Consider the following 26,800-nt stretch of genomic DNA (forward strand, 5'->3'; position numbering starts at 1 on the left):
TAAAATAATCAAAATAAACCCAATATGTGTCAACAAAAATATGTTTTATTTTTAATGAAGGAAACTATTTTTCCAAATAAAAATATTTACAACAGTGGCATTGTTTTGCATAGTTGTTTATCTCTTCAATATCTGCCTTCCCTATCTGCTCCTCTGGGCAGTCTGTTGCACAACACAATTTACATCGCCTCTGGGAAAACTCCAAAAAAACTCTGCAACCGGACCTTCTGCCTGTTGGAATCCCAAAGCCCTAGGCAGTGGCCCTGGGCAGCAGTGCAGGTTCCCGGGCCACTCCCTGGGCGGCTCCTGGGTGGCTACAGTTCCTTGGTGCCCACAGCGATTATAACATCCTGGGAACTTGGCCCAACTTGCCAGTCCTGTCCCGGTAGTGTAGCCGGCAGTCCACAAAGGAGCACTTAACACTTTCTATGCTATTTGTTTAGAATTCACTAAATTCTGACTGGACTCACCTCTAGCGTTTTTGCCTGGCAATTGTTGCTAGATTAACATGTGGATTAAAATTCCCAATAGATGGTAAACAACTTATTTTTCTCTCCCTATATAGTTTTTGAGGGGAAGGATATTATATAAAATGTCCATCATAAAAGGAATAGTGCATAGGGCCTTATTCCCAGTTGGAGCCCAATAAATAAATGAGTGAAATCTCAAGGGTAGAAACCAGACTTTGAGGGATCAAACACTTACTGTAGACTTGATACATTTTTTAAAACCATCGACGTTGCCATAAAAAATAGGACTCGAAAATCTAAGAATCTTCACTCCTTCAAGTTCTTCAATCTGGCATTTGAGAAAAAAAAAAAAAAAAAACAACTTTTTGAGGTTAAAATTCTGGCATCAAATCATCCATTAAATTTCTGGTTATTCTGCAAGGACCCAGGACAGAATTGCTTAGGGGAGCTGGGTGGCAACCCCCAACTATTCTTTTTTTTTTTTTTTTTTTTTTTTGAGAGCTATGTAACAGGATTTACTAGAGTAATAGAAAGAAAGAAAAGAAAGCTCTCAAAGGTGAGGAGTCCCAAGAGACAGATACCCAACACTCAACTTCCCACAAATAGGGACTTGCTTCATCCCATTTGGGAAGTAACAGATGGCCAAAGCTCCAGGACTTCCACAATATCAAAAAAGGTCAAGTCTGAAAGGGCACAAAGAAACTGGGGCTCAAAATGGTGAAATAATTTGTCTCCAGTTCATACTGCTGACCCTCTAGATTTTTCTAAAATTCTTTGAGTAGTTTGGGAGGCAGGGGGCAAAATCAGGGTTTTGTAGAAACTGAAGCCTATGGTGTCATCTGCTTATTCGTACCCTGACACACAGTGGCCATGCAAAGAGTAGAATCCACAGAATCAGAATCAGGCTTTTCTGTTCTTTAGGAATCATAGCAGTATTAATCTGGGCCTTTTGGGTGAGAAAATTGAGGCCCTGAGAGGCTGAGTGACTTGGACAGTCTCACCAAGGCGGAGCCTAGATTTTAGAACTCCCAAAATTCAGGCTAGGGTTCCCTATGCCAGAGTCCTAAATCATTTTTAGCTCTTGATGCACTTGGTTCAACATAACAAAAAGATTGTGAAAATAAAGTAGCAGCTACAGAAATTCCAGGTTCAGTGTCCAGTAATTCTTAAATATTAACATAAAATTAGACTATAACTTCCTAGGGCTCACATTTATGCCTTATATGTTACATATATGCACATATGCATATATACATATACACATATAAATATGCATAAGTATGGTTTTGTTTTATTTGTTTGTTGCTAAATTTCTGTTTTCTTTAATTTACTTTTTCCACCTTTTCATCTGTTTCCTTTAGTGGTCACTAAGCTATTGTATTTGCAGGCAACACAAGCCCATCAGCTTGATTTGTTTGTTTTTCATTTCCTGTGTCCCAATATTTCTTCCAATTTCAAGGATAAAGCAACATATCAAATAAGCTCTTGATGACAGAGAACTTGAAAATCTCTTGCTAGAACTGAAAGAAGAACATCTTACAGGGATTTCAGGCATTTTCATAGAAGCTAACAATTACATAACAGAGAAAAAAAATTTTGATTAAACATCCGGGAATAATCAAATTGCCTATTATTTAAAATTTCTTCCTGCAATGGTTTTTACATTAAAATGACATTCAACTAGCACAAAGTTCAAATAATCCATATGTCAAAAGATACATTGAATGAAAAGTTCTTATGACATTTCCAGTATACTAAGGACTTTCCCAGCAGAAGTCTCCCTCTTTGACCACCATGTTATGAACATGATAAGAGAGAACTATTTGACTCCTGGATTGCAGGCTAGCAGACCCATATCTACCAAAAATATCACAAAGGCACTTACATTTTTGTAATGCTTGATACTTTTGTAGATGTCTGTACTAGGGATGCTTCCAAGGCCATTCCATGAAGGACTAAAAGAAGAGAAGTTAACATCAGGGGTTTTTTGGAATAGCAATACTTTGCACTAAGAAGTTTTTTGTTTTTTTTTTTTTTTTTTTTTAAATAACAGCTACTGAAGAGCCCATCATTCTGGTGTTTTGGACTCTGTCTTTATTGCAGGTGACATTTTCCCAAAGCTAACTCTGAAATGAACAGCTGGTGTTTTCGTGGAACTGGAAAAGGAACTAACTGTGACTCTCTTCTGATAGCTCAGAGAAATAATGAGCATCACGCTTTCACGTGCCTAACAATTTATAGGATAAGCAGAGAGCTTTCTCACATGTTAAATCTATTTGAAGCTCTACCATAACCTTGAAAGATCACTGGTGCTATTCTTACTTTTATTAGTGAGTAAACTGAGGTTTAGAGAAATTAGAAAAGGCCCAGGGGTAAAGAACAGCATAGCCTCTGTCTCTTAACTCATGTTTCTTTGGTGTCTGGTACTTATCTGTGACTTATGGCAACTTCCTGATGAAATATGTAGAATCTGCGGGTGATCAAATTAGTCTCTTTTTATAGAAACAGCAGCCTGGGAAGACCAGAAATAAGTCCTTCCTGTCAACCAGACTGTTGATTTCCTGTTCCCAATGCAATCAGATAAATTCCACGTTTCTTCAAGTGTGACTAGGGACATATGCTAAATGCAACTCCTAAAGAAAGACTGTTTGGGGTCCTTTCAGCATTGTGCTTTCTGGATCAGCATTATAATTACTGAAAATTAAATACTGTGCAGTATACTACTTTTTGTTGGCTAAAAGTCTAGTTACCAAACCAGCAGCTAAAATGAACCACCAATTTTTCCTTGACCTGCTATGTTGTGCTGATCTTTAACATAATACTCATAATGTAGTCTTCTTCTCCAAAACCCTTCTGTCGCAACCACACTCACATAAGAAAAGAAAAAGACACTGAGGCAGATATAGGAAGAGACATAGCATTCCCACACCCTCTTTTCTTTTCTTTCTTTCTTTCTTTCTTTTTTTTTTCAGCACTGGGGATGGAACTCATGGGTACTTTACTACTAAGCTACCCTTCAGTTCATTTTTATTTTTTATTTTGAGACAGGGTCTTGCTAAGTAGCTAAGGCTGGTCTCAAACCTGCAATTCTTCTGGCTCAGCCTCCCAAGTCCCTGGGATTACAGGTATATCTACTTTGCTTGACTGAAAGGCAGCATCTTCTAATGGCAATTTCTGAGATATTTCCTAGCAGCAAATGAGGCACTCTGGAACATTATGTGCCCTTTCAGGTCCCTGGGCTCCTAGGATGCTGAGGCAGAAAGCCACAGGCCTTTTGAGTAGATGTGATGTGCTAGGGAAGGGAGGGAGGATAAGAAGAACTATTGAAGGAATAGGAGATGTGAGCCTTTGCTAAGCTGAAAACATCTATGTTGATATTTTTCCAGGTTTCTTCTTCCTTCATGGCCCAAACACAGGCAGAGAAGAGGCCAGAAATCTGGAAAGACAATGGAAGAATTGAGGAGAGAGAGAAGCTCTGTTTCCCTCAAGGCCCAGGAGGACACATTACCTACTTAACCCTCTCCAGAGTCAAAACAAAACTAAGGACACCTTCAAGCTCCCTGACCTGCCCTCACAGATTGTTTTCCTTTATTTAACTTGTCTTTGCTGCTTTTACTCTGCATATGAACTAATTATGTTTACTTCTCAGAATTGTGTGACTTTGGGGTTTGTGCCTCATTTGACAGATTTGACTGAATTTCGGCTATAATTAGCTGTTCTAAAGTTCCCCTGTACTGAGTTGCATAACTTTTGGGTTATTAGCTTCAAAAGAGGAAAATGAGCTATAAATTTAGCAGTTGCTTTGCCTGACCTTGGACCCAGTGCCCACCTTGCATTTTATTTAAATAAAAAATGACAAAGTAACTTGGGGCTTTGGCTGAACCATGTTTCTTTTAGTCTGACCATGGCTAAAAAGAGAGCACAGCCACGGAGCATGTGACTACATGCCTGGACTTTGGGGTGAGGTAATCTGGGTTCAAATCTTAGCTCTGCCAGTTGGTAACTGTGTGACCTTAGGAAAGGTCCTTTGGCTTTCTGAGCCTAAATTTTCTAACCTGAAAAATGAGAATAAGCCATCTTATTCATAGGATATTTTTGAAAATTAAGTATGGTAAAGTTTGTAAAGCACTAGGTGCTTAATTCATAGAATCTCTCAATATATAACTATTATCAAAGGAAGAAGTTTCATGTAAACATAGGAAAGTAGAGGGTGTGTTGTCCCATTCATAGAAAATCTGAATTTTAAATACTCACAACTGAACTCGCAGGACCACGGTCAATAGTCCAAATAGAAGGCCAGCTAGTAAGCCCAAGTCCAACCCCAGAATGATGGACATGATGCATGTAAATACCCAGATAACCTACAGGGGAATGGAAATGAAAAGAATTACATTGATTCATAGGGTACTGTCAAATGTTAGGCTACCTATAACAATAAAATCAATCATTCATAATTATAACTTCTAAAAAATATTCTGACATCATTCATTTTATCCATCCATTCATTCATATTTAAGTGAAACTGGAGTTAGCCTTCCCAATAAAGACCAACTGTCCCATTTTATTTGTTTTTAAATATTTGAATAGGGCTCAAAAGAGAATTAATTTTAAGAGCTTTACAGTGAAAACTCTTGCTCACAATTTCTCTCCTCTCTCCACCCATTCCCAATCACCCTCCCTACATTTAGTCTCTTCATTTTTGTGTGTATGTGCGCACGTGTTCACACACACACACACACACACACACACACGCACACACACACACTTTTCCCCAGCTTTTCTATTCTGGTCTCTTTTTTACACATCAATATATAGGAAGTTTTCTCTGTGCATGTGTGTGTCTAAATTAGAGTAAACTGTAGAGGACTCATTTCTGGCTTTTGTAATTCCTCAGAATAGTTGTGAAGGACACTTTAGTCACAAAGTCAGCATGGGGTTTTGTATTTTGTTTTTGTGTTTTTTTAAAAATTTGTCCTTTAAACTAGGTTTTAAAGAAAATGTGGTATGTTGAGTTTTGCTTTGTTTTGGCTTGAGAAGGCCCAGGGCCTTATATGGGATTCTTGTTAGAAATCAGTCTTCTCAGAGATAGAGGAGCTTCACTAATGCAGTTCACACAGAATACATCAAGGCTTTTGTTTATACACACAATTCTAATTTCTGCTCTGAGGTTTCCAAAGTGCAGGTAAGATTTAGGAAATGGGGAGATTTAGGAAACTTCCTTAGTGATATGACAGGAAGCATATGAAAACCAAATCTTATTTCAGAGAACGGGTGGTGGGTGACTTACAGCATCAGTCTTATTCTGCCTCCACAAACGAGGAACATCACACACCTGCATAAACATCCCTTTCAGGTTGGCAATTACAACAGCTGCCAGGACTGACTGCCAAGAGAGACAGGGAAGGCTGTGTTATTCAGGGGAATAGCTTTCCGTGTGATGATTTTTAAATCCCCTGTTATTTCTCTGGTAGCAGAGTGGTGACAGGAAATTATGCAATCAGTATACAGAGAAGCAGGGTTTTACCTTCTGCAAGGGTTCCAGAAGCTTCCCCAGGGCAACAATGGCGATCATCACAATCCCAGCAGAGATGATGCCAGCAATCTGAAAGACATACACCTTGCATGAAGAGGGTTCATCCTCCTCCCTAGTGTCTTTCAGCTCACCACATGATCATGAAAGATCCTGCACACAGGCTCATTTGGTGCTTCTCTGATTCCTCTCCTCCCCCAGCTTCTGCTCAATATTGGGAGAAATGAGCATCATTTGCTAAATCAATACAAAACTGAAAAAAAAGGAAAAACATATATATGTGTGGAAGTGTGTGTGTGTGTGTGTGTGTGTGTGTGTGTGTGTGTGTGCTATTGCAGAGAAATTAAAGAAAATGTGGAAAGTGGGCCTGCTGAAGTAAAGCTACTTTAATGTGGATTTTATCAGATAGATTATACCTACAGTTTTAGTGTCAATTCTGGAGACCAAGCTTCTAGTAGTTGCCAAGCCATGAAACATACCAACTCCCTCCCTAACAACAGAGATTATTATCATGTTCTTGGGAAATAAATCTCACAGCATGTATCTGATTGTTTTACACTGTTGAAGCAGTGACCACAATAGCCACTCTGATAACATGTTGTACTTGTAGCACACAGTTCCCATGAACGTCTCAGAGAAAATAAGTTTATCCATTCAATTGCCAATTCATAGTGCCACACTGGCATGCTGAGAAGTGGGACCCTGTCTCCTATTTCCTCTGATATTTGCACAGATGCAGGTTCCAAATTTGCCCCAAAGCAGCTGCAGTGATGGAGCAATAGCAGGGGTAAAGAAGTCCAGAAACTTTACCTTCACTGGAAAATAAAAAAGAGCTCTCCTTAGGTCCACAGATAGGAGAGAGACTGAGGGGGCAGGGGACTATTCTCTGGTTTGATCAGATGACCAATGAATTCTCTCTTGAGACAGCTGGGGCAGGGCCAAGGTGGAGACTAGAAGCTCTGAAACAGAGGAGAAAAGAAGACAGGAAACCAGAAGCAAAGCTGTCAGAGAGGAATCAACAGGGAAGATGGTGTTGAGTACAAGCATTGCCTAGTACAAGAGATCTGAGTTAAAGGAGGAGGCAGTCACAGCAAATAGAAAAAGGAAATTAGCATACTTAATTAGAAAGTATTTGCTTCATCTGGCAAATTATATTCAGCTTATGTTCATTTATGTTCGGCTTATGGCTGGGTCAGTCTGGACATACCTGTGATGTACAAAAATGCTCACGTTGTTTGTTGAGCTCCCTACTCTATGCCTTTCCAGGCACTATGCCTCCAGGTTCCCAGCACCTTGGTGAGCTTTCCTCTTTCCTAATTAAGCAAAGAAGTTAGTACCTTTCTAATGACTCATGCAATATTCACTGAGCCATTTGCATCTCACTGTAGATAAAGGCCTCTGTGAAACAGTGAGAGAGATGGAGATTTGCAGACAGGAACCATAGCCTGCTGCCCAAGTCAGGACAAGAACGCTCGCCTAGCACACGTGAGGCACTGGGTTCAAACCTCAGCACCCTATAAAAATGCAATAAAGATATTGTGTCCACCTACAACTAAAAAATATTTAAAAAAAAAAGAAAGCATCCTCTATTCACCAGTATATATAATAAGTCTCCAAATATGGGAGTCTAGGCTAGTTTTGAATATCGTTAAGATCTGTGAGGGGTCAATTACTTGTACTTATGGTATAAAGGCTGGCTTGTGGGAAACTCTGTAGATTTTATATCTATGAGCAGATTCAATTACCAGGGAATTAATTATTCTGTTAAGTGAGAGAGTAATCAGAGCTACAGAGTAGTTTGTAATCAGAATTACTTTTTTTATGAATTGATAGGAGTAAGAGTGAGAGAAAGAACACATGGCCAATGTTCAGCTCTTCTACATTGTGGAGATGTGCTGAAAACACCAACACTTTTTCTTCTATTCATTCCTTCAGCTATGCTAGGTGCTTCTTACATGCCAGGAACAACACATGTATCATAGATGCTAAGATGCCATTCCTACCTTGAGCCCAGCAATCAGCACTTACTGGTATGTGCTTCACAAACACTTCTGAATCTAATCCTCTCACTGTTCCTATAGATGGATACAAGTATTAGTCCATTTTATAGGTGCTGAAACTGAGGCTTCAACAGAAGAAAAAAAATATGAGAAGCCACACAAGAGAAGACCTGCCAGTTTATTTGGTCACAGTCCAGGCACATAGATGTTGAACCCCAGAACTTAGAATACATTTCAGTAATTAAATATCAAGCCATTTCTACACTTGTTTCCTTCTTCAGTGCTGAAATCCTGGCATCCATCATTCCTAAATATAATACACGCCAGTGTGTGGCAGAGGATATTAGCTTACCAGAATGCCATTATCCCCCAAGCCCTTTGCCAAGAAGGTCACTTTACATGGGCATTCTTACTGGGGCAGCCAGCCCATGACTCATTTGAGCTTTTGCACTGTCTGGTGAGCAGCACATCTACAACTCTCATAAAAAGTTTTTCTGTGTTTGGAGGAAACAGCAGGAGAATGGACACCAGCAGTTCAGGATTTGCCTGCACCCTCTTAGGACCACGTGCCCTGGAGAGCTTATCAATACTCTGTCTCCAATGCAAGCAGCAAGAACTCCTGTTGCTGACAGCTGCGGCATCAAATGGGCAGAGCTTTGGAAATTAGCTCTGACCTCTTCCCCTCAACAACAGATCTCTGGCTGATTATGCCTCCTGGTTTGGACTATATTATTTTACCTGCTCCCTCAGAGGTAGAAATGCTTGCAAAAACAATTTAAGAAAAATTCTGAGAATTAACAATAAATTTTTGTTTCAAAGGAGCACGGACATTGGAAGAGGTCAATTCTTCCAACTCTATAATTATCACAATCCATTATAAATAGGAGAGGAACAACCTGTGTACCACGGGGACAATTAAAGCTCTTTCTAGGCAAGCCACTGTTGGAGTCTTTTGTTTTCTCAGTTGTTCTCTTTCATAGTTATTTGTGTGTGTGTGTGTGTGTGTGTGTGTGTGTCTGTCTGTCTTAATAAAATGCTGTAAGAAGATGCTGTGTGTGTTTTACACTATTTAGTTTGGATCTGTTTTACTTTTAGAGTCTGAATGTACTTTTACTTTTAAATAATGCTTCTTCCTGTGTTGGGAGAATAAAACCCTTGAGGCATAAAAGAGGCACAATTCCTGAGTCTGTCCCTAGCCCAAGGTCACTGGTTTGGCATATCTGATTCTGTGTCTGGCTTTGAGAACCATTCCTGAGCTTTCTGACTCACTGTGACTGAGGGGTTATCCAAAGATTAAATGGGATGCTGGTTCTATGGTCATCTCATGAAGACAACTGACAGCCACATTTAAAAAGGCAAGATTAAGTACACATTCAAAACTTCAAGAACAAAAATCATACTCGGGAATAAATGCCAAAATGTGACAATACAAGATATTCTTGGCTAGCAAACTCCTATTCTGTGGGACCAAAGGCCTCTGGAGGAGGTTCCTGATCCTGGTAAAGGAAATGTGAAGAGAAGTTTTCACTTTCCTGAAAGCAAAATAACACAAAGCCATGAAGTGCTTTTACTGGGCCTTCACTTTCCCCGGGTTAGAAATTACTAACAACCAGCATTCTTCATCCCCATCCTTGGCAGTAGCCAATGTCCCTAGAAAATCACTCCAAGGGCAGTGCTACGTGAGCATTGACACAAAGGTTTATAAGAATTGCCATCTCAGGAAATCATAAATGTTGCTTTTCAAGAGGTTTTTGATGAGGGGGTGATTCAAACAGATGAACAGGCCCAAGTTGGATCCAATGAGGAAAAACAAGTCCCTCTCTTCTCAAAGGTCAACTGTCCTGCCTAGTTCTTCCGCAAGCCTTTCTGAGCTGCCATTCCTTGGCTTCTTCTATGTGATTAATGTTATCTGCTGTCATTGCATACCTGTGTCTTTCCCCCAGTGCTCTCTTGGACAGCTGTCCGGGACAAGGCAGTGGTGGCCACAAAACAAGAGAAGAATCCTGAGAAGATGTTGCTGATCCCAAAGGCAATGAATTCCTAAGGGAGAGAATGGATGATGTAATACTACAAATAGACTCTTAGCAAGACCCTCGCCTCATGTTCAAAGCAAACTGCTAAATCAGTCCTGCCTGGTGGTCCAATTTCATTTTTACCTTTAAAGGTATATGAGGATCTTATAAAACATCTGGGGTTTGGACTCCATAGAATCTAAAAGAAACTTCACAGCTGTTGATTGTACTAAAGGTTGACAAGAAATAGTAGCTTGTGATCCTTTGCTAAGATGCTTTTACACTGCCTGGTGAGCAGCACATCTGCAACTCTCATAAAAAGTTTTTCTGTGTTTGGATATTTGCTATAAAACATAATACAACTAGTAGAGCTATCATTCTGCTTGATTACTAGTCATTTAGCTGTAATTGCTATGCTGCTTTCAGAAACATCCAACCACAAAACCTGCAGTCACCTGACAATGTATCATGTGCTTACAAAAATTGTCCTGTATTTATTAATCGCCCTGTGAACCTCCACAACATAAAGTGGTCATAGCTATTAATTGTATTTTAACCTTGTTTTGTCATATTGTGCTGCCATTAAAAAAGAAATGACCAGAAAGAGTTCTCATTCTGATCTAACATGATAACTTTGAGGGTTCGTTGTGTCCTGATTGAATTAGCTCTTTTAAGATTAGGGTTATTTCAAACTATTTCTTAAAAAGCAAAGTGATTTGGGGGTGGGGTTGTGGCTCAGTGGTAGACTGCTCACCTACCATGCTTGAGGCACTGAGTTTGATCCTCAGAACCATATAAATATATTGTGTCCACTTAAAACTAAAAAATAAATATTTTTTAAAAAGCAAATTGATTCAGCATGTATATTTCAAAATAATTTCTAATTAGGAAGCCCGAGAGAAAAACCAACTCATTAAGGACTGTTGGAAAAATCCAAGTCTTTCTGTAGCAGAGACCAAAGTCATTCTTGTTTATGTTTCTTTCTTGGTTTCTGCTCTATAAAAGCAGCTCAGCAGGAGGGCTCGCATACCTGGTTCCCATCGATGGTATAGTCGTGCTTGATGGCATAGACTTTTCCTACAGATACCGCAATAGCATAAGCCACCACAGCGATGGAAAATGATGCAGTCAGCATCTTGGAAAACAAGTTCACCGGGGGGAGTGCAGGAGGCAGAAACCTAGGAGTTTTTAAATGAAAAATGCAGTGAAGATTTGACAACAACTCCTTTTTCCCACCTCACCAAATGCTGCATCCACTCAGGCACATGAAAGAATGAAAGGTCATAATCCAAGAGAATGAAGAGCACATATAATGCATAAATGGCAGCATCCATATCCACACTTTTTTTTTAAAATTTATTTTTAATTTTTATTTTTTTCTTTTTATTAATTTTTATTGTTGGTTGTTCAAAACACTACATAGTTGTTGATATATCATATTTCACACTTTGATTCAAGTCATATCCACACTTTTAAATCAGAAGTCAGTGCTATCTCACTGGCTGCTTTCTTTGAAAGCCTCTCCTAAACCTCTGACATGAATAAATCTGCCTTGACTGATTGATTCTTCAAGGCCATACGGCTCCATCTGTGACACTTCACATATTAGAATTTCTCCTTTCACAATTTAAGCTTAAAGGTCTTTGAACTTAAAAGATATTCTAACCACAATATGAGATTTACTCGTGTGAAGAGATGTCATTTTGGTTAAAGAGACTAATGTATGATATTAAAAGAGTTCAGTGGAAAAGCTGGGTGTGGTGGTACATGTCTGGAATCCCAGTGATTCAGGCAGCTGAGGCAGGAGGATTGCAAGTTCAAGTCCAGTCTGGGCAATTTAGTGAGTAAAATATCCCAATGAGTGTGTGGTTAAATGACTACTGTTTGACAAAACTAGAAGTGATCTATTAAACTACATAAATAAATCTATAATTTTATAATCATGAGATTGTCCCCAAATGTGTAAATTTGGGGGATGACCTTCAAGTACCCATAGCTTGATAACTATTCATATGGTGTAATTTCAGACCCCCAACCATAAAAATATCTCTCCACCTACCTCATTTACGCCTGAATAAAGATAAAGTGGAAAATTAGATTCTTAGAGAAAACCACAGATAAATTTAGAGTTAACAAGAATCCTAGATATTGCTTAATCTACCTCTTTCATTTTGTTGATAAGGGAACTGAGACCCAGAAAAGTTTAGATATGAGAGTTAGATAGTATGACTTTCTAGGTAACAAGATCTTTCTGGTTCTCTGCTCTCATTAGGCTTTCTCTTCCCAAGGGGAGAGGCTTAGTTTTTAGATGCCTTTTCTTCCCATATCGCATCCTACCTAGGTGTGCTCTAGCATGCACCCCATCTGTAGGCAGGCAAACAGGACATTGGAAACCCTGAGTGACTCACCATTATATCATCAGCTAGTCTGGATATGATCTTAGACCTCACTTCTTAAAACCAGGCTTCTTGGGGCTGGGATTGTAGTTCAGTGGTAGAACACTTGCCTAGTATGTGTGAGGCCCTGGGTTTGATCCCCAACACCACATAAAATAAATAAACAAAATAAAGCATTATTTCCATCTATAACTAAAAAAATATTTTTAAAAAGGCTTCTTTTTTCTGAGACCCAGTCAACTCTACTTCAGGTAACTATGGGGCCTCAGGATAACTTTCCAGCCCTGCAAAGAATTTAGTTTTCATTGTCTCCTAATGTCCATTGCCTACCCACTGCTTCCTTCTCCAAATATTACCTGATCCTTGATTGTTCAGGGTCACAAAGGTAAGGGGCAAACTTGAAATCAAAGGACCTCAATCTCTCTGTGAGTAACTTTATGACTTGGGCATGTTGTTTAAACCTGCAAGTCTCAGTTTCTTTGGCCATCTAGTGGGGACTATGCACTGTTCTCATAGAATTAATTGCAGTATTACGTAGTGAGGAATTAGTGCCTACACACATATTCGGTGCAGTTTAAATGGGGAGAATCTAAATCTGTCATATTCCTGCCACCTTTTATACTATCTTGTTGGACCTTAGTGGTATTAATTATTTGCCCCAAGTCAACGGAAGCCCTGGCTTCTGATGACCTCCGTGTAAGCCTTTCCTCTAGTACTTGTCCTCCTTCAGTGGATATAACTCTTTGCAAATTGTATGCTCACTCAGGGGGTTTGTTTGGCCCCAGCCAACCCTGTCTGACCTGATCATGAGATAACACTACCAAGAGCCTGAAGGGGAGAGGGCATATGAAAACCCCCTGATCTGAAGATGAGGATGGGAAGGCGTGAGCCCTGAGGTGCCACAGAACCATGAAGAAAGTCAGGCACGTAAGCATGGTGCTACTTCCAGTTGGACCTCAACATTTGACAAAAGTGCCAGTGCTCCAGCTAAAGGAAGAAAATGGCCCTCAGAAGATGGCCCCAGAGAAGAACTTCCAGAATTTTTTGGCCACTCTCCCCACTCTGTGTCCTTCCCTGGGCCACACTTCCAAGTACAACCACAAAACATATCACTTAAAAGCAGTGGTAGCAAACAGCATGACAGGGAGGAGGCCTGGTGAGGAGAGGACCAGTCACTGCTGAGAGATGAGGCAGGAATGAGTTTACATAGGGATTAAAATTTAGAGAATAGGAGCTGGAATTGTAGCTCAGTGGCAGAGCACTTGCCTAGCAAGTGGGAGGCATCGGGTTCGATCCTCAGCACCATATAAAAATAAATAAAATAAAGGTATCATGTTCATCTATAACTAAAAATATTTTTTAAAAATTAGAGGACAGAGCAGAAAATTGTGTTACAGCTTAAAATACAACAGTGACATGTGCCTATAATCCCAGTGACTCAGGAGGCAGGAGTATTGCAAGTTCAAGGCCAGCCTGGGGAACTTACTGAAACCCTGTCTCAAAATAAAATAAAAAGGGATGGAGATGTAGCTCAGAGGTGGCACATTCCTGAATTCAGTCCCCAGTAACACAAAAACACAGCCCACCACACACAACCATGATGACAGAGGGGTAAATGAAAGCCCAGGTTGTGATAAGTAAGAGACTGGACACATTAATAGCTAGCTATAGGATTGGGCTCAGTTGTATGAGGAGAAAGGCAGGCTGTGATTGCTCTCTTGGAATGAGAGCTCCCAGTTTGAGTGAAACCTCAAACGCTGACTGGACATAGACAGGTATCACTATCTATCCTAGCTGGCGACCTAATGCTGGGTCCAAAAAAATCTGACTATTCCAATAACTTAAGAAAATGGCAAAGAAAGCACACAAACACACAGAAGTACCTTTTCAAAATCCGGGGATAGTTCTGTGACCTTAGAGGTTTGTGGAAAGAGAGCCACTGGCATTCTTTATTCTTAAATAGGGGACACACAAGGGGAGGTTCCATGGAACATTCTATCCCAGAAAGAGCAAAAGGGTAGGATTACAAAGGAACAGGTGAGTGTAACTCAACCGCACCTGGTGACGCCTACTCCTGGAGCCATGCCTCGTTATCTGAGCGAAGGTAAAGCCCAAGTTATTGCAGGGCGCAATAATTGTTCAGTATCTCTTGCTCAGGACTTAAGGGCATGTATTTCCGGACTGGCTCCCGACAGGCTTATTTAATTTTTTTTTTAGTTGTAGATAGATACAATACATATATGTTATTTATTTTTATGTGGTGCTGAGGATTGAACCCAGTACCTTACATGTGCTAGGCAAGCGCTCTACCACTGAGCCCCAGCCCCAGCTCAGACAAGCATATTTTTACCAGGAAGGGAGTGGAGAAAAGGACAAGGAGTCACAGCCTTTGTCAGTCTAGTGTGACATTTTTATTGGGAACCAAGCAATCCTAACATATGGCTCTGACCCTGAATAGGATGAAAGCAAGCTGCCAACAGCAGCCTGATTGGAGGCATGAGGCAGGGAGGAGATGAGAAGGTGGCACCTCCCCTTCTCCCTCTCTGTTCTTCCGCCTTTCCCAGGACTCGCCTCAGCAACTAGAACATTCTCTTTCACTTGCTCTTTTCCAATGTCTCAGTGCTACCCTTTCTTTCTCAGGTTTATTAATATTAGAATTGTTTTTATGCTACCAAGTGACATCAGATAACAAAGGTCTTTCTTGTGGCTTGTGTATAATGACACAGGCCTTGGTATTTTATCCCTTCAACAAATATTTTCTGAGAGTCTTCTGTGAGATAGGTACTGTGCTAGGGAGACAGAGCCGAGCAACACAAATGGGCTTATTGTCCTGTTGGAAGAGCTTATAGTCCTCACAGCCAGCAGGCTGTTAGCTGACCAGGCTGACCAGGTGGTCTGTCAGAGGATTCAGCTTGATTAAACCCAAGGCAAGAGGCTCCCGATCCATTCTCAGGAGAAGCCAGTCAGGAAAGCTTAGTAGAAGGCCGGGAAGGACAACTAAGGGCAGCAATCAACTAATAGAATATGGATTTGGGGGACAGGGCATATGCTGCCCCCCATATCCACCTATAGTTTGTTACATATTAGGGGGGCTGACAAAAGGGATCTATGAAATATAGTTTGTATAATTTTTATAACTACCCCCAAAATTGAATATTAGGGTAAAAACTCCATAATTCAAGTAGCCAAATTGCAATTTTTTATCATTAAATTCCTCTCAGCTTTAGAATTCACTACTAAAATTCAGATCTTCTAATACAGAGTTTCCCATATTTACCTGATCAGAAGACTCATTTGAGGCAGTTTTGAAAAATAATAATTTTCAGGCCCCTATTCTGGAAAGCTTGATTCAATAGTTTTGGGGTGGGAGCCAGGAATCTTTGTAAAGACAGGTCTCACATGATTCTTACATGTGTAAGTTCGAGAAATGCTATTATGGGTAATATGTAACTCAAGTCCCATGTAGATAGTTGTTTGTTTTGCAGAAGTGGGGACTGGACCCAGGGGCTCTCTACCACTGAGCTATACTCCAGTCCTTTTTTTTTTTTTTTTTTTGGTACTAGGGATTGAACTCAGGGGCACTTGACCGCTGAGCCACATCCCCAGCCCTATTTTATGTTTTATTTAGAGACAGGATCTCACTGAGTTGCTTAGCACCTTGTCACTGCTGAGGCTGGCTTTAAACTTTCGATCCTCCTGCTTCATCCTCCCAAGCCGCTGGGATTACAGGAGTGGGACACATGCCTGGCCAACCCCTCCCTATTTTTTTATTTACTTATTTTTATTTTGAAATGGGGTCTTGGCCAAATTGCCAAGGCTGACCTTGAACTTGGCGTCCTCCTGCCCCAGCCTACTGAGTCTCTGGGATTACAGCCCTGTGCCACCAGGCCCAGCCATTTTTCAAATATTTTTTGAGGTGATTTGAAAGAAATTGTGAGATTAATCAAATGGGAAGGTAGCAGTTTCCTGTGGAACAAGCAGTAGGAATTAGCTCGCCTGAGTAGTTTCTATCAGGATCAGGGAAAAACAAAGACCAGCACAAGGTGCCTCAGCTAAGATTAAGCGAAGGGAAACCAGTACTTACCACTCAGCAGCAAGTCTAGTCATAAATGCTATAAGTTAATGTTACATATGTGATAAATATCTGGGATTCTTTTTTAATACCATATAACAAATTCACAGTGTAAAACGCTTTTTCCACTCTGCGTTTTATGAGAGCTCTCACTGGCATTTCACAAGCTTGAATTGAGGCTTCAGTTGTTGTAATTACCCTTCACATATAGGCAACTTCCCGAAAGCCATTCAACTACACAGTGACAGAGATGGATACTACCAAACTTATTTAAAACTCCCCTTAAAGGGCTGGGGATGTGGCTCAAGTGGTAGCGTGGTTGCCTGGCATGTGTGCGGCCCGGGTTCAATCCTCAGCACCACATACAAACAAAGCTGTTGTGTCCGCCAAAAACTAAAAAATAAATATTAAAAGTTCTCTCTCAAAAAAAAGTTCTTTTAAAACTCCCCTATAATAGGGGATAATGCAACTTATGTATAGATACAAAAGATATAATTATTATCTAAGATAGATTAAATGGTGGAGAATTTAAGCCAGATGTCCCTGACTTCTCAAGCAGATTGTTCACAGTGCAATAAATACTACTGATCATAACTGTGTAATTCTATTGTGTTGTAATTATACATAGGAGTTTAAATCAGGATTCTGGTGCTAAATGTACACATCCTGCCACATTTTAAGAAAATGAAGGGAAAAGAACATATATAGGGACTACTTTTAAACAAATGGCTTGAACTTTATCCATGTATGTGCTGTTTGTCTGATGTTTTGCACAAATAGGTGTTTCTTTAAGATCATACACAAATAGGACTACTGAAAAAGCACCAGTGAAGTGAAGCTTGTAATAAAAGGTTTCATTTAAATAGAAAGTACTGGCTTTATATGTTAGCATTATCTAAGAGGAACGTCATACTCACCCCCTTGGGATGGATTTAACAATACCAGCATTGTAATTTTTTTCTAAGTTGGCTCCATACGAAATGGCAGTGGCAATTATGGTCTGAAATAAAATAAAAGAAGTTATGAAACAAAAAAATCCACAATCCCTCACTTGTCAACATAATTAATGCTGAATTTTCTAACTATATGTTCTACTTACCACAATTACTTCTATAGGAATAGGAACTGGGATTTTGTGTTTAAATCGATCATTTAATTCTTTAACTGCCATACAGATGACAATGGTGAGTAATCCAGCAATGAAATCAGCAAGATTTGTCTCACCGATATTTTGAAAAATCTCTACCAGAGTCTGTAAAGAGAAAATTATTTTATATACTTCCTGCTGCAGAGACATACACATACATAAAATCAATTCTCCCCTGGATTTTCCCAATGAAAAATCAGATCATCAAACAATATGTGAACATTTTATGTTAAATCTTAACAATGTGTTGGGACCATTAAGTACATGCTGTCTCTGCTAAGTGTAGATATATACATGTGTATATGTAAATATACCCAAACATATATATACATGTATGAGTACACACTAATGACAGTCTACTTGAAGAAGTAAAACTACATTCTTATTTTTTATAATAAAAAGTGAAAAGCTTTTTGGGGGCTGGGATTGTGGAAGAGTGCTTGCCTTGCATGCGTGAGGCACTGGGTTCGATCCTCAGCCCCACTTAAAAATAAAATAAAGATATTGTGTCCACCTATAACTAAAAAATAAATGCTTTTTTAAAAATAGTGAAGAGCTTTTTAAAAATGCCATTATATTCTTGTCCTTGCTGAAAAGCTTCAAAAGTTTATATCTTAAACTGGTTTTTACAGGTGCTATTAAATGGCCTATTTTTTACCAGGTGGATAAGGAATTATTGAGACTAAAAGCTAACAAACAAAAAAAGTCCCACTTGTTTTCTTTTGGGGTGGGGGGGTGGGGTCTCAATTAGCCAGCAGCTTAAATAATGCTTTTCCCTAAACCCAAATAATATAGGTAATATAAATAAATAAATAATCCTAAAATACATTCATATGCAGATACAAGTGCACTGATTTATTCTTTCTTTTCTTTTTTTCTAACTGGATATCAGACCCCCAGGGGTGCTGTACCAGTGAGCTACATCCTCAGCCCTTTTTATTTTTTATTTTAAGACAGGCTGTCATAAATTGCCAAGTCTGGCCTTGAACTTTCAATCCTCCTGCCTCAGCCTCCCAAATCACTGCGATTACAGGTGTGTACCACCGCATCTGACTGATTCATTCTTCATGGCAAAGGCTATTAAATTGATCTGTAGGCCAAGTATACATATTTTGAAATTAATTTGGTACATAGTTTAAACTTGAACTAAGATAACCACTAAAGATAATTCTTTCCAAGTAAGCAGAGAAGCCAGGTCAAGAAATGTAAGTTTTGTTTTGTAAATAAGAAGTTTTTGGAATTGAGGGTATTCTTAAAGGAAATTAGCAAAGAAGTCTGCAGGAAAGAACACTAACATCTTTGTTATATTTGTCATGTATAAGTCTCAACTTAAGAAAACATCCCTGAAATCTTTGAGATTTATGATCTCTCAGTGAAGCTTATTTTTCTTTGAATGAATCTTTATATAAAGATAAAGGAATGAAGCATCTTACAGTTCACAACAGATACCTTGTTGATTTTTGTAGGTAAGTAAAATTCTTAAAATAATTATAATGATAATCTGGTAACCATTATATAAAGAACACAAAGTCATCTAAGAATCATTTTGCGAGCAACCTCAACTCTGGAACACATTCAAGAGTGAGGGAATAAGGGAGTATTTTGCAAACAGAAAACATTCCACCAAGAGCTTGGATGAGAGCTCAAACATTGAGCTTGTAGGAAGCCTTTTGGACTTTCACTCAAAGGGGATTTTTGTTCTTATTTTAAACCCTGTACTCCTAGCAGGTACTGGGCTGTCTGCTTTCCAGAATCACTGAGAATTGCTGGAGGCAGATAGGCTGACAGAACAAGATTTAGCCAGTAGCCCCACAGTGGAAGAGAAAGAGAACTTTCAGGAGTAGACGCAACAAGAGCTTTGGCCATCACACACAGGAGCCAACTGCCCTATTCCTTATACAGAGGCTTGAAGGCTGTCATTGCTGTTTGACCTTTAGGAAATCAATTTTCTAATGAAGACCTTCATTAATTCATGAGATAGGTATACTATTTTTATTATATAGATTAACTGTCTATATAATAAAGGTCGACCTTCCAACTCAGCATGGGAAAATTCCAACTTTAAAAACAAAACATTTGGACTAATTATCCTAACCACACAAATATTTTCACATTATAAAAATCAGTACAGAAGAGCTGGGAATGTAGCTCAGGGGTAGACCCCTTTCGAGCATGTGCAAGGCCTTGTGTTCAATCCCCTACACCAAAAAAAAAAAAAAAAAAAAAAAAAATCACTACAGGATAGTCCCATTTAATCTAAGAGACACTTAGACCTTTGAATAAAAAGCACTTCTTGCAGGGTGCAGTGGTACATGCCTGTAATCCCAGCTATTCGGGATGCAGAGGCAGAAAGATCACAAGTTCCAGGCCAGCCCAGGCAACTTAGCAAGATCCTGTCTCAAAAGAAAAAAAAAATGGGCTGGGGATGTAGCTCAGTGCTAGAATGCCCCTGAGTTCAAGCCCTAGTACCACCACCAAAAACAAAAGAAAACAAAACAACTCTGTTGTGTCAAAAATGTAATATGAGCTGCAAAAATCAAAATCAGTTCATATTATACAATTGTTTCAGCAAAGCATATATATATCAGGTTTCCTACACACTAAGTAATCATTCAGGATTTCTTATGAAAAGTTCTACAGTAGAAACTTTAGTCTATATAGAAATAAAACTCAGGGCTGGTGTTGTGGCTCAGCGGTAGAGCTCTCACCTCGCACATGAGAGACCCTGGGTTCGATCCTCAGCACCACAAAAAAATAAATAAGTGAAATAAAAGTATTGTGTCCAAGTACAACTAAAATAAATAAATAAATATTTAAACAAACAAAAAAGAAATAAAAGTCAGCCATATAAATTGAAATAGTCAGGAAAAACAGTGGAATGAATCTGACATAACTTCCTATGTACATATATGAAAATACCACAATGAATCTCAACATTATGTACATTCACAAGACTGGGATCCTAAATAGAATACGATAAATTCCATGCTTGTATAAATATATCAAAATAGATCCTACTGCCATGTATAACTAAAAAGAATAAAATTAAAAATAAACAGAAATAGAATGTACTCAAAGAGAGAAGAGATACCCCAAGGATGTACTGAACAATAATGCTAATTGAGTTTTCTATAAAATACTAAAATGTGGATAAATATATGATCCTGTATTTTAGTGTAGAATTCTAACATAGTTCCAATCATGTTATTGACTTTTCAGTAATGTATAATATTTCACTATATTTCTTATGACTTTTGGGGAATTTTAGGACCATTTCATTTAGATAACTATTCTTGCCCAGCATTACCTAGGTGTAAAGCCATAGGGAAAAAATTACATCTGATCTTGTATATAATGAAATTTACTGGTTGACTTTGAAACTGAATTTATTTTAGTTTATCTTATCTCCATGAATATAACAAACCTTCATAATCACCTCTTGCCTTCAGGAACTTTCTGCTATCAGATATTTTGTGTATATGTATATTACCCCTTAGTGTGACTTTATGCTTTATTAAGGGTGTAAATTTAACATACTGAAGTAAGTATCAAGTTTGATCAAGCTAAGCTATGGCTTTCAAAACTCTCAGCTTTGGACAGAACTTTAGTGCATTCTTCTTCCTCACCTTGAAGCAAGTAGCATGAATTTAGTAAGCAAACAAAGAGACAAACCATTCAAAGTGAATGGAGGAAAACAACCACTTTACTTTAGCTACATGGTAGCATTAGTATTATTAATTAATTAGTATTATTAACTCTGAATTGCTGCCAACACCCTGTCATGCTCACTTCTGTATTCTATACCCAAGCATCTCTGGCATTTGTGAACTAAAGGTTTTTCTTTCATTCCTAATAGTTTCTCCTTCAAATTTTTGTATTCATTACTTCTAGTTATCAGTACGTCTTTGAAGGACAGGCTGGAACAAACCAAAATAGATTCTTACAATAAAAATATTTTAATTTGTACATGATGTTGTAATAAGTTAATCACATTCCAGGCAAAGTATTTTATAATAATCCTATAATCTTTCCTAGAAGAATCCATTATTGCTGAGTTTATTGAAGGAGACTCTTATAAATGCTTACAATAGTAATGTCATAAGCATGGGTCCATTCAGGGACCAAGTGGCTCTTTGAACTTCATGCAATAATTTCTAGACCTGTTCATTCTTTTTTTTTTTTTTTTTTTCCCCAGAATAGAATGCTTGCCGGGCATAGTGACACATGCCTGTAATCTCAGCTACTTGGAAAGCTGAGGCAGAAATATCTCAAGATCAAACCAGCCTGGGCAATTTAGGAGGATCTTGTCTCATAAATACAATTTTTAAAAAGAGATTGGGATGTAGCTCAGTGACACAGCACTTCCCTAGTTCAATTCCTAATATCACAGACTTTTCAGAATGGAAAGTTTATATTTACTATCAAATAGGGGTAATTGAAATCTTTCATCACACTTGACTGGCCTATAAGGAATTTCCTGCAAAATTCTACAACAGTAGGCTCATCAGTTATAAGAAATGTACCACTCCAGGGCTGGGGATGTGGCTCAAGCGGTAGCGCGCTCGCCTGGTATGCGTGCGGCCCGGGTTCGATCCTCAGCACCACATACAAAACAAAGATGTTGTGTCCGCCAATAACATAAATAAATAAATAAATAAATATTAAAAAAAAAAAAAAAGAAAGAAATGTACCACTCCAGTGCAATATACGATGTTAATAGTGGGAAGGTTGGGGATGAACAGTGGGTATATGGGAACTCTATACTTTCTGCTCAATCTTTCTGTGAGCCTAAAGCTTCTCTGAAAAGTAAAGTCCATTAGAAAAAAACCCTATGGCACATGCTAAACTGAAACTTCAGGAATAATATTCAATAGGAAATAAGTGACACAATGATCATGTTTGGTTTTAAAATTATGTTTGACCTTGGTCTTACATGTCCATGTTGCTTTAGTCCCTGTGAAACTGGGGCCATTAGCAAGCAAGTTTCTTCTTAAAATAGTCCTAAAAGATTATATGAATCATTTCTCCTGTTCTCCAGACGTCCAGCAATGGCCAGTATCCCTGGTCAAGGGCTGGCTTATGCCTCCTGTGAGCTGAGTGGATGTAGGCCTAGCACTGTTCTCGGAAGGCGGTGAGCATAGTTAGTAAGAGATGTCTTGGTGGGTTTGTACTGGGAGTGAACAGTAACTGGCACATTTACTTATTGCATAGGTCAATTGAATGGATGAAAATGAAGGAATAGATGAAGTGTTGATGGAGAAAGTGTGAAAGCAGCCAAAGATATGTGAGGGGCTGCAAAAGTGACAGAGCCTGTCTGAATAAGAAGTCTGAAGTTCTCAAAAAGAACTGAGGACTTGGAAAGGGGAAAAAAAATAATTCTGAATCAGAAAGGAGGCTATACTAATAACGTTTTCTCATAGGCTGGTTCTCTGGGAGGTAAATAGTAACCTCCATGAGGTCTACTCTTCCATGATAATGAAAATAATAAAAACAATAAACTGAGTTCTTAGTATATGCTAGATATTATTTTTAATGCCTCACACAAATTTTCTTTTAAAATCCGCTGAGAGATAGATATTACTATCACTCCATTTTATAATTAAGGACATGAAAGTTTAGGGAAGTTAATTTTTTGTTGTTCTTTTTTTTTTTTTTTGATTGATGGTATTTTTATTTGTTTGCTTATTTTGCAATATTGGGGATTGGACCCAGGGTAACCTAGCAATGAGATACACCACTGTTCTTGTAAAATTTTTTATTTTGAGACAAAGCCTCATTAAATTGATAAGGCTAGCCTTGAACTTGGGGTCCTCCTGCCTCAGCCTCCCGAGTAGCTGGTATTACAGGCATGATCCACTATACCCAGCTAGGGAAATTTGTAGTAACATAACCAGTCACATAGGTAGGTGGTAGAAACAAGACTCCAACTCAGGTTTGTTGAAGTTTAAAGTCCATGATCTTAATCACTATGTTGTTCTCCATGATCTCAATCACTATGTTGTGGGTAATGAAAGGATTCAAACCCCACTGGTACCTTATTTTTGCATGGTATAATTCCCCTCAAGCTAGAGTGACATCATGTTACTATTATCACCCATTTTTTTCAAGCATTAGTAACAGGCTTTATATAGAATATATATTTAGATTCAAGAACTTCTTCAAATCTAATTAGTGTGATCTATATCCTTCTTTTGCATCTCTTTTGCATGTTGAGTCATCTTGAATTTAATGTTCCTTTTCATTTATAATTGCTGAGACATTTGCATTATGCATTTTATGGACTCTCATAATTAGAAAGGGCTAGAGAAATACATCTCCAATCATTTCATTTTTAAAATAAGACAGAAAAGAAGCCTTGAAATAATAATTTCAAAATAACAACTTTTTAGTATTTGCTATGTGTTAGCCCCTGGACCAAGTGCTCCTCATCTATTCTTTTGTGTATGAGCCTGTGAGGTACTGGGTTTAACCCAGGGCCTCTGACATGCTAGGCAAGCACTCTACCACTGAGCTATGTCCCCACCCTTCTCTTTTATTCCTATTTAACAATCCAATCAGGTAGATACCATTAACAACCCCATTCTACAGAAAAGGAAACTGAGGCATGATGAGTTGCTCATATGACCAGTAAGTAGCAGAGTCAGAATTTGAATCCAGGTCCATCCAATTTTAAACCTGAACTTTCAGCTATTACCTTACTGGATGTATTCAAGGTCATCTATCTTGTCATAGCAAAGCGGAGACTAGAGTTCCAGTCTATTGCACCCCAGAACTGTCTTTATTTCAGCATATTGCTTTTTTCATGAATGTTTTTAGGTGCAGTAACATTTCAGAAACCATTCTGACCAGTTGAGAACAAGGATTTGCAAAATCTGCCTTCTTCGATGTTATTTCTGATTCTATTTCTTCTTTCAGAGAAAAATGTTTTCAGTGGTTACAAAAGTATATATGGGGACTGGGATTGTGGCTCAGTGGCAGAGTGCTTGCCTCACATGTATGAGGCACTGGGATTGATCCTCAGCACCACATACAAATAAATAAATAAATAAATAAGTATGTATGGAAAACAGGTTATCTAGGCTCAAGTTAAATGGAGAAAGAACAGTGACCCATCCCCAGAATAAAAAGCAGCACTTACATAGATAATGGAGAGAACTCCGTTATAGTTTTTGGTTGAAACGTTGAGGACAATCTTTAGCTGCGAGACCAGTACCTGGAAGGCAGCAGCTGTTGTAAATCCTCCAACCAATGGATCTGCCAAGTACCTCACTATGAATCCAATCTGCAAACCTCCAAATACCAGCTAGGATGAGAAGAAAGTAAAAAGTTAAAATGTTTTCCTGAGAAGCTAGGTTTGTGGCACACACCTATAATCTCAGCAACTCAGGAGGCTGAGGCAGGAGGAGAATCATTAAGTTCAGGGCCAGCCTCAGCAACTTAACAAGACCCTATAAAACTTAGCAAGACACTGTCTCAAAATTTTTTTAAAAAGAAAAGGGTTGGGGATGTGGCTCAGTGGTTAAGCACCCCTGAGTTTATTCCTCAGTATCAAAAAAAAAAAAAAAAAAAACCAGTCTGAGAAAATAACCAGATTTCTAGAAATATTAATAAATTAAGTTTAATATCAATCAAAACCCCTTGAAATATAAACCTCAAAGTATTTCTGTGTATGTACTAAGAAAAGCAAACATCATGTAGATTTTTTCTGTGACTTCCAGGTCCCGTGGCTCCACTCACCAGTATATATACTTTCTTTCTCTCATCCTCAACTGAATCAGGCATTTTCATCTGCTTTTTTTCCCCCTTCTATCTCTACTTTTGATAGTAAGTAAATCTTAATAAGTGAGGTCTTGCAAACTATCTTAACATCTGGCTAAGATAATGTATTTTGAAAATAACTTTTGGGTCCCGGAAATTACTTTGTTTTCCTTTTAGATGAATCTTTATGTTCACAAGTTTTGAAGTTACTTATTGCAAATAAGAATCGCACAATGGAGTTGGGGCTGTGGCTTAGTGGCAGAGTGCTTGCCTAGCATGTGTGAGGCACTGGGCTGGATCCTTAACACTGCATAAAAATAAATAAATAAAACAATTATTAAAAAAAAAAAAAGAGAGAGAGAGAGAGAGGGCGGCTGGGGCTGTGGCTCAGCAGTAGAGTGCTTTCCTAGCATGTGTGAGGCCTTGGGTTTGATCCTTGCACCACATATAAATAAATAAATAAAATAAAGGTATTGTGTCAACTAAAAAAAAATTCATAAAAAAAAGAGAGAGAGAGAATCACACCAATCTATATTTTACTTGTATGACCATTACCTGTATGATTCCAACCAAAAGGGTAAGGGTGCTTGCAATCATTACTCTTGCAGTATCTCTGGCTGCTGTATCTAGCATGGTAGTATTCAAGGTACTTCCATTATTGCTGGACATGAGAAATTGTTCGTCGGGGGCCATACTTAGAACAACAGATCCCACCATTAAACTGACCACAGGGAAAGGTCCTGGGGAAAAAGTCTCTTATCATTAATCAGTTATTAATCACAAATATTTAGACTCAACACGTCTATGTAGGATTATAAAAATGTATGAAATAATTAGCTGTGGCTAGGAAAATATTGCTTATTCACAAAAGAAGTTGAGAAGTAGATATCCCAAGTCATTCATGATCCAGAAATGGCCGCCAGACATGTCAGTAAGTGATCATGATACCCATTCAGGATGCTAAACACATAGGAAAGGTGTTTAGCTAACTCTGTGTGTGATCTTCTTGTGTATGGGGGATGAAATTTGGGGTGGGAGTTGTCAATTAAAGCTTTCCAGACAAAGGCATCCTATAATTTGAATTCTTACTTGTTCCACCTAATTGTTAGTTCATAAAATAATATTAACTTCCTCATGTGTCCAGTATCCTGATCTCTGAATCCAAGTGCCTTGATCAATATCACAGGGTCCAAATTGGCAAAGGAAGTATGTAGTTTCTCTTTCTGTCTTTGCAAGATAAATTATTTTTTTCATGTCAAATGCCAGTCTGTAAGATTGTAAGTTTAAAAAAGCTCTGATTTCTCAAGGGTTGTATTTTCTCTTATATGTGGAAGCTAGAGAAGAAAAAGGAAAAGAAAGTTGGAGTGGGGATCTAATTAAAATCAAAGGGAGATCAGTAGACTAGAGAAAAGAAC

At 38.6% G+C, this 26,800-nt stretch overlaps 1 protein-coding gene across 1 annotated transcript in view; it reads right to left on the reverse strand.

Annotated features, from left to right (window-relative positions):
• The window catches only part of Slc26a4 (solute carrier family 26 member 4), a 53,024-nt gene that overhangs the window by 12,160 nt on the left and 14,064 nt on the right, over positions 1-26,800 (reverse strand). Inside the window, exons 4-14 of the mRNA XM_076862355.2 lie at positions 25,941-26,125; positions 24,766-24,930; positions 17,580-17,732; positions 17,398-17,480; positions 11,043-11,190; positions 9,927-10,040; positions 5,995-6,072; positions 5,758-5,853; positions 4,725-4,831; positions 2,356-2,425; positions 706-798 (exon numbers count right to left, since the gene is read on the reverse strand). Of these exons, the coding sequence (XP_076718470.2) occupies positions 706-798; positions 2,356-2,425; positions 4,725-4,831; positions 5,758-5,853; positions 5,995-6,072; positions 9,927-10,040; positions 11,043-11,190; positions 17,398-17,480; positions 17,580-17,732; positions 24,766-24,930; positions 25,941-26,125 (1,292 nt within the window). The remainder of the gene's footprint in view (positions 1-705; positions 799-2,355; positions 2,426-4,724; positions 4,832-5,757; positions 5,854-5,994; positions 6,073-9,926; positions 10,041-11,042; positions 11,191-17,397; positions 17,481-17,579; positions 17,733-24,765; positions 24,931-25,940; positions 26,126-26,800) is intronic.

Source organism: Callospermophilus lateralis, chromosome 1 (genome assembly GCF_048772815.1).
Source record: "Callospermophilus lateralis isolate mCalLat2 chromosome 1, mCalLat2.hap1, whole genome shotgun sequence".
NCBI classification, from domain to species: Eukaryota; Metazoa; Chordata; class Mammalia; order Rodentia; family Sciuridae; genus Callospermophilus; species Callospermophilus lateralis.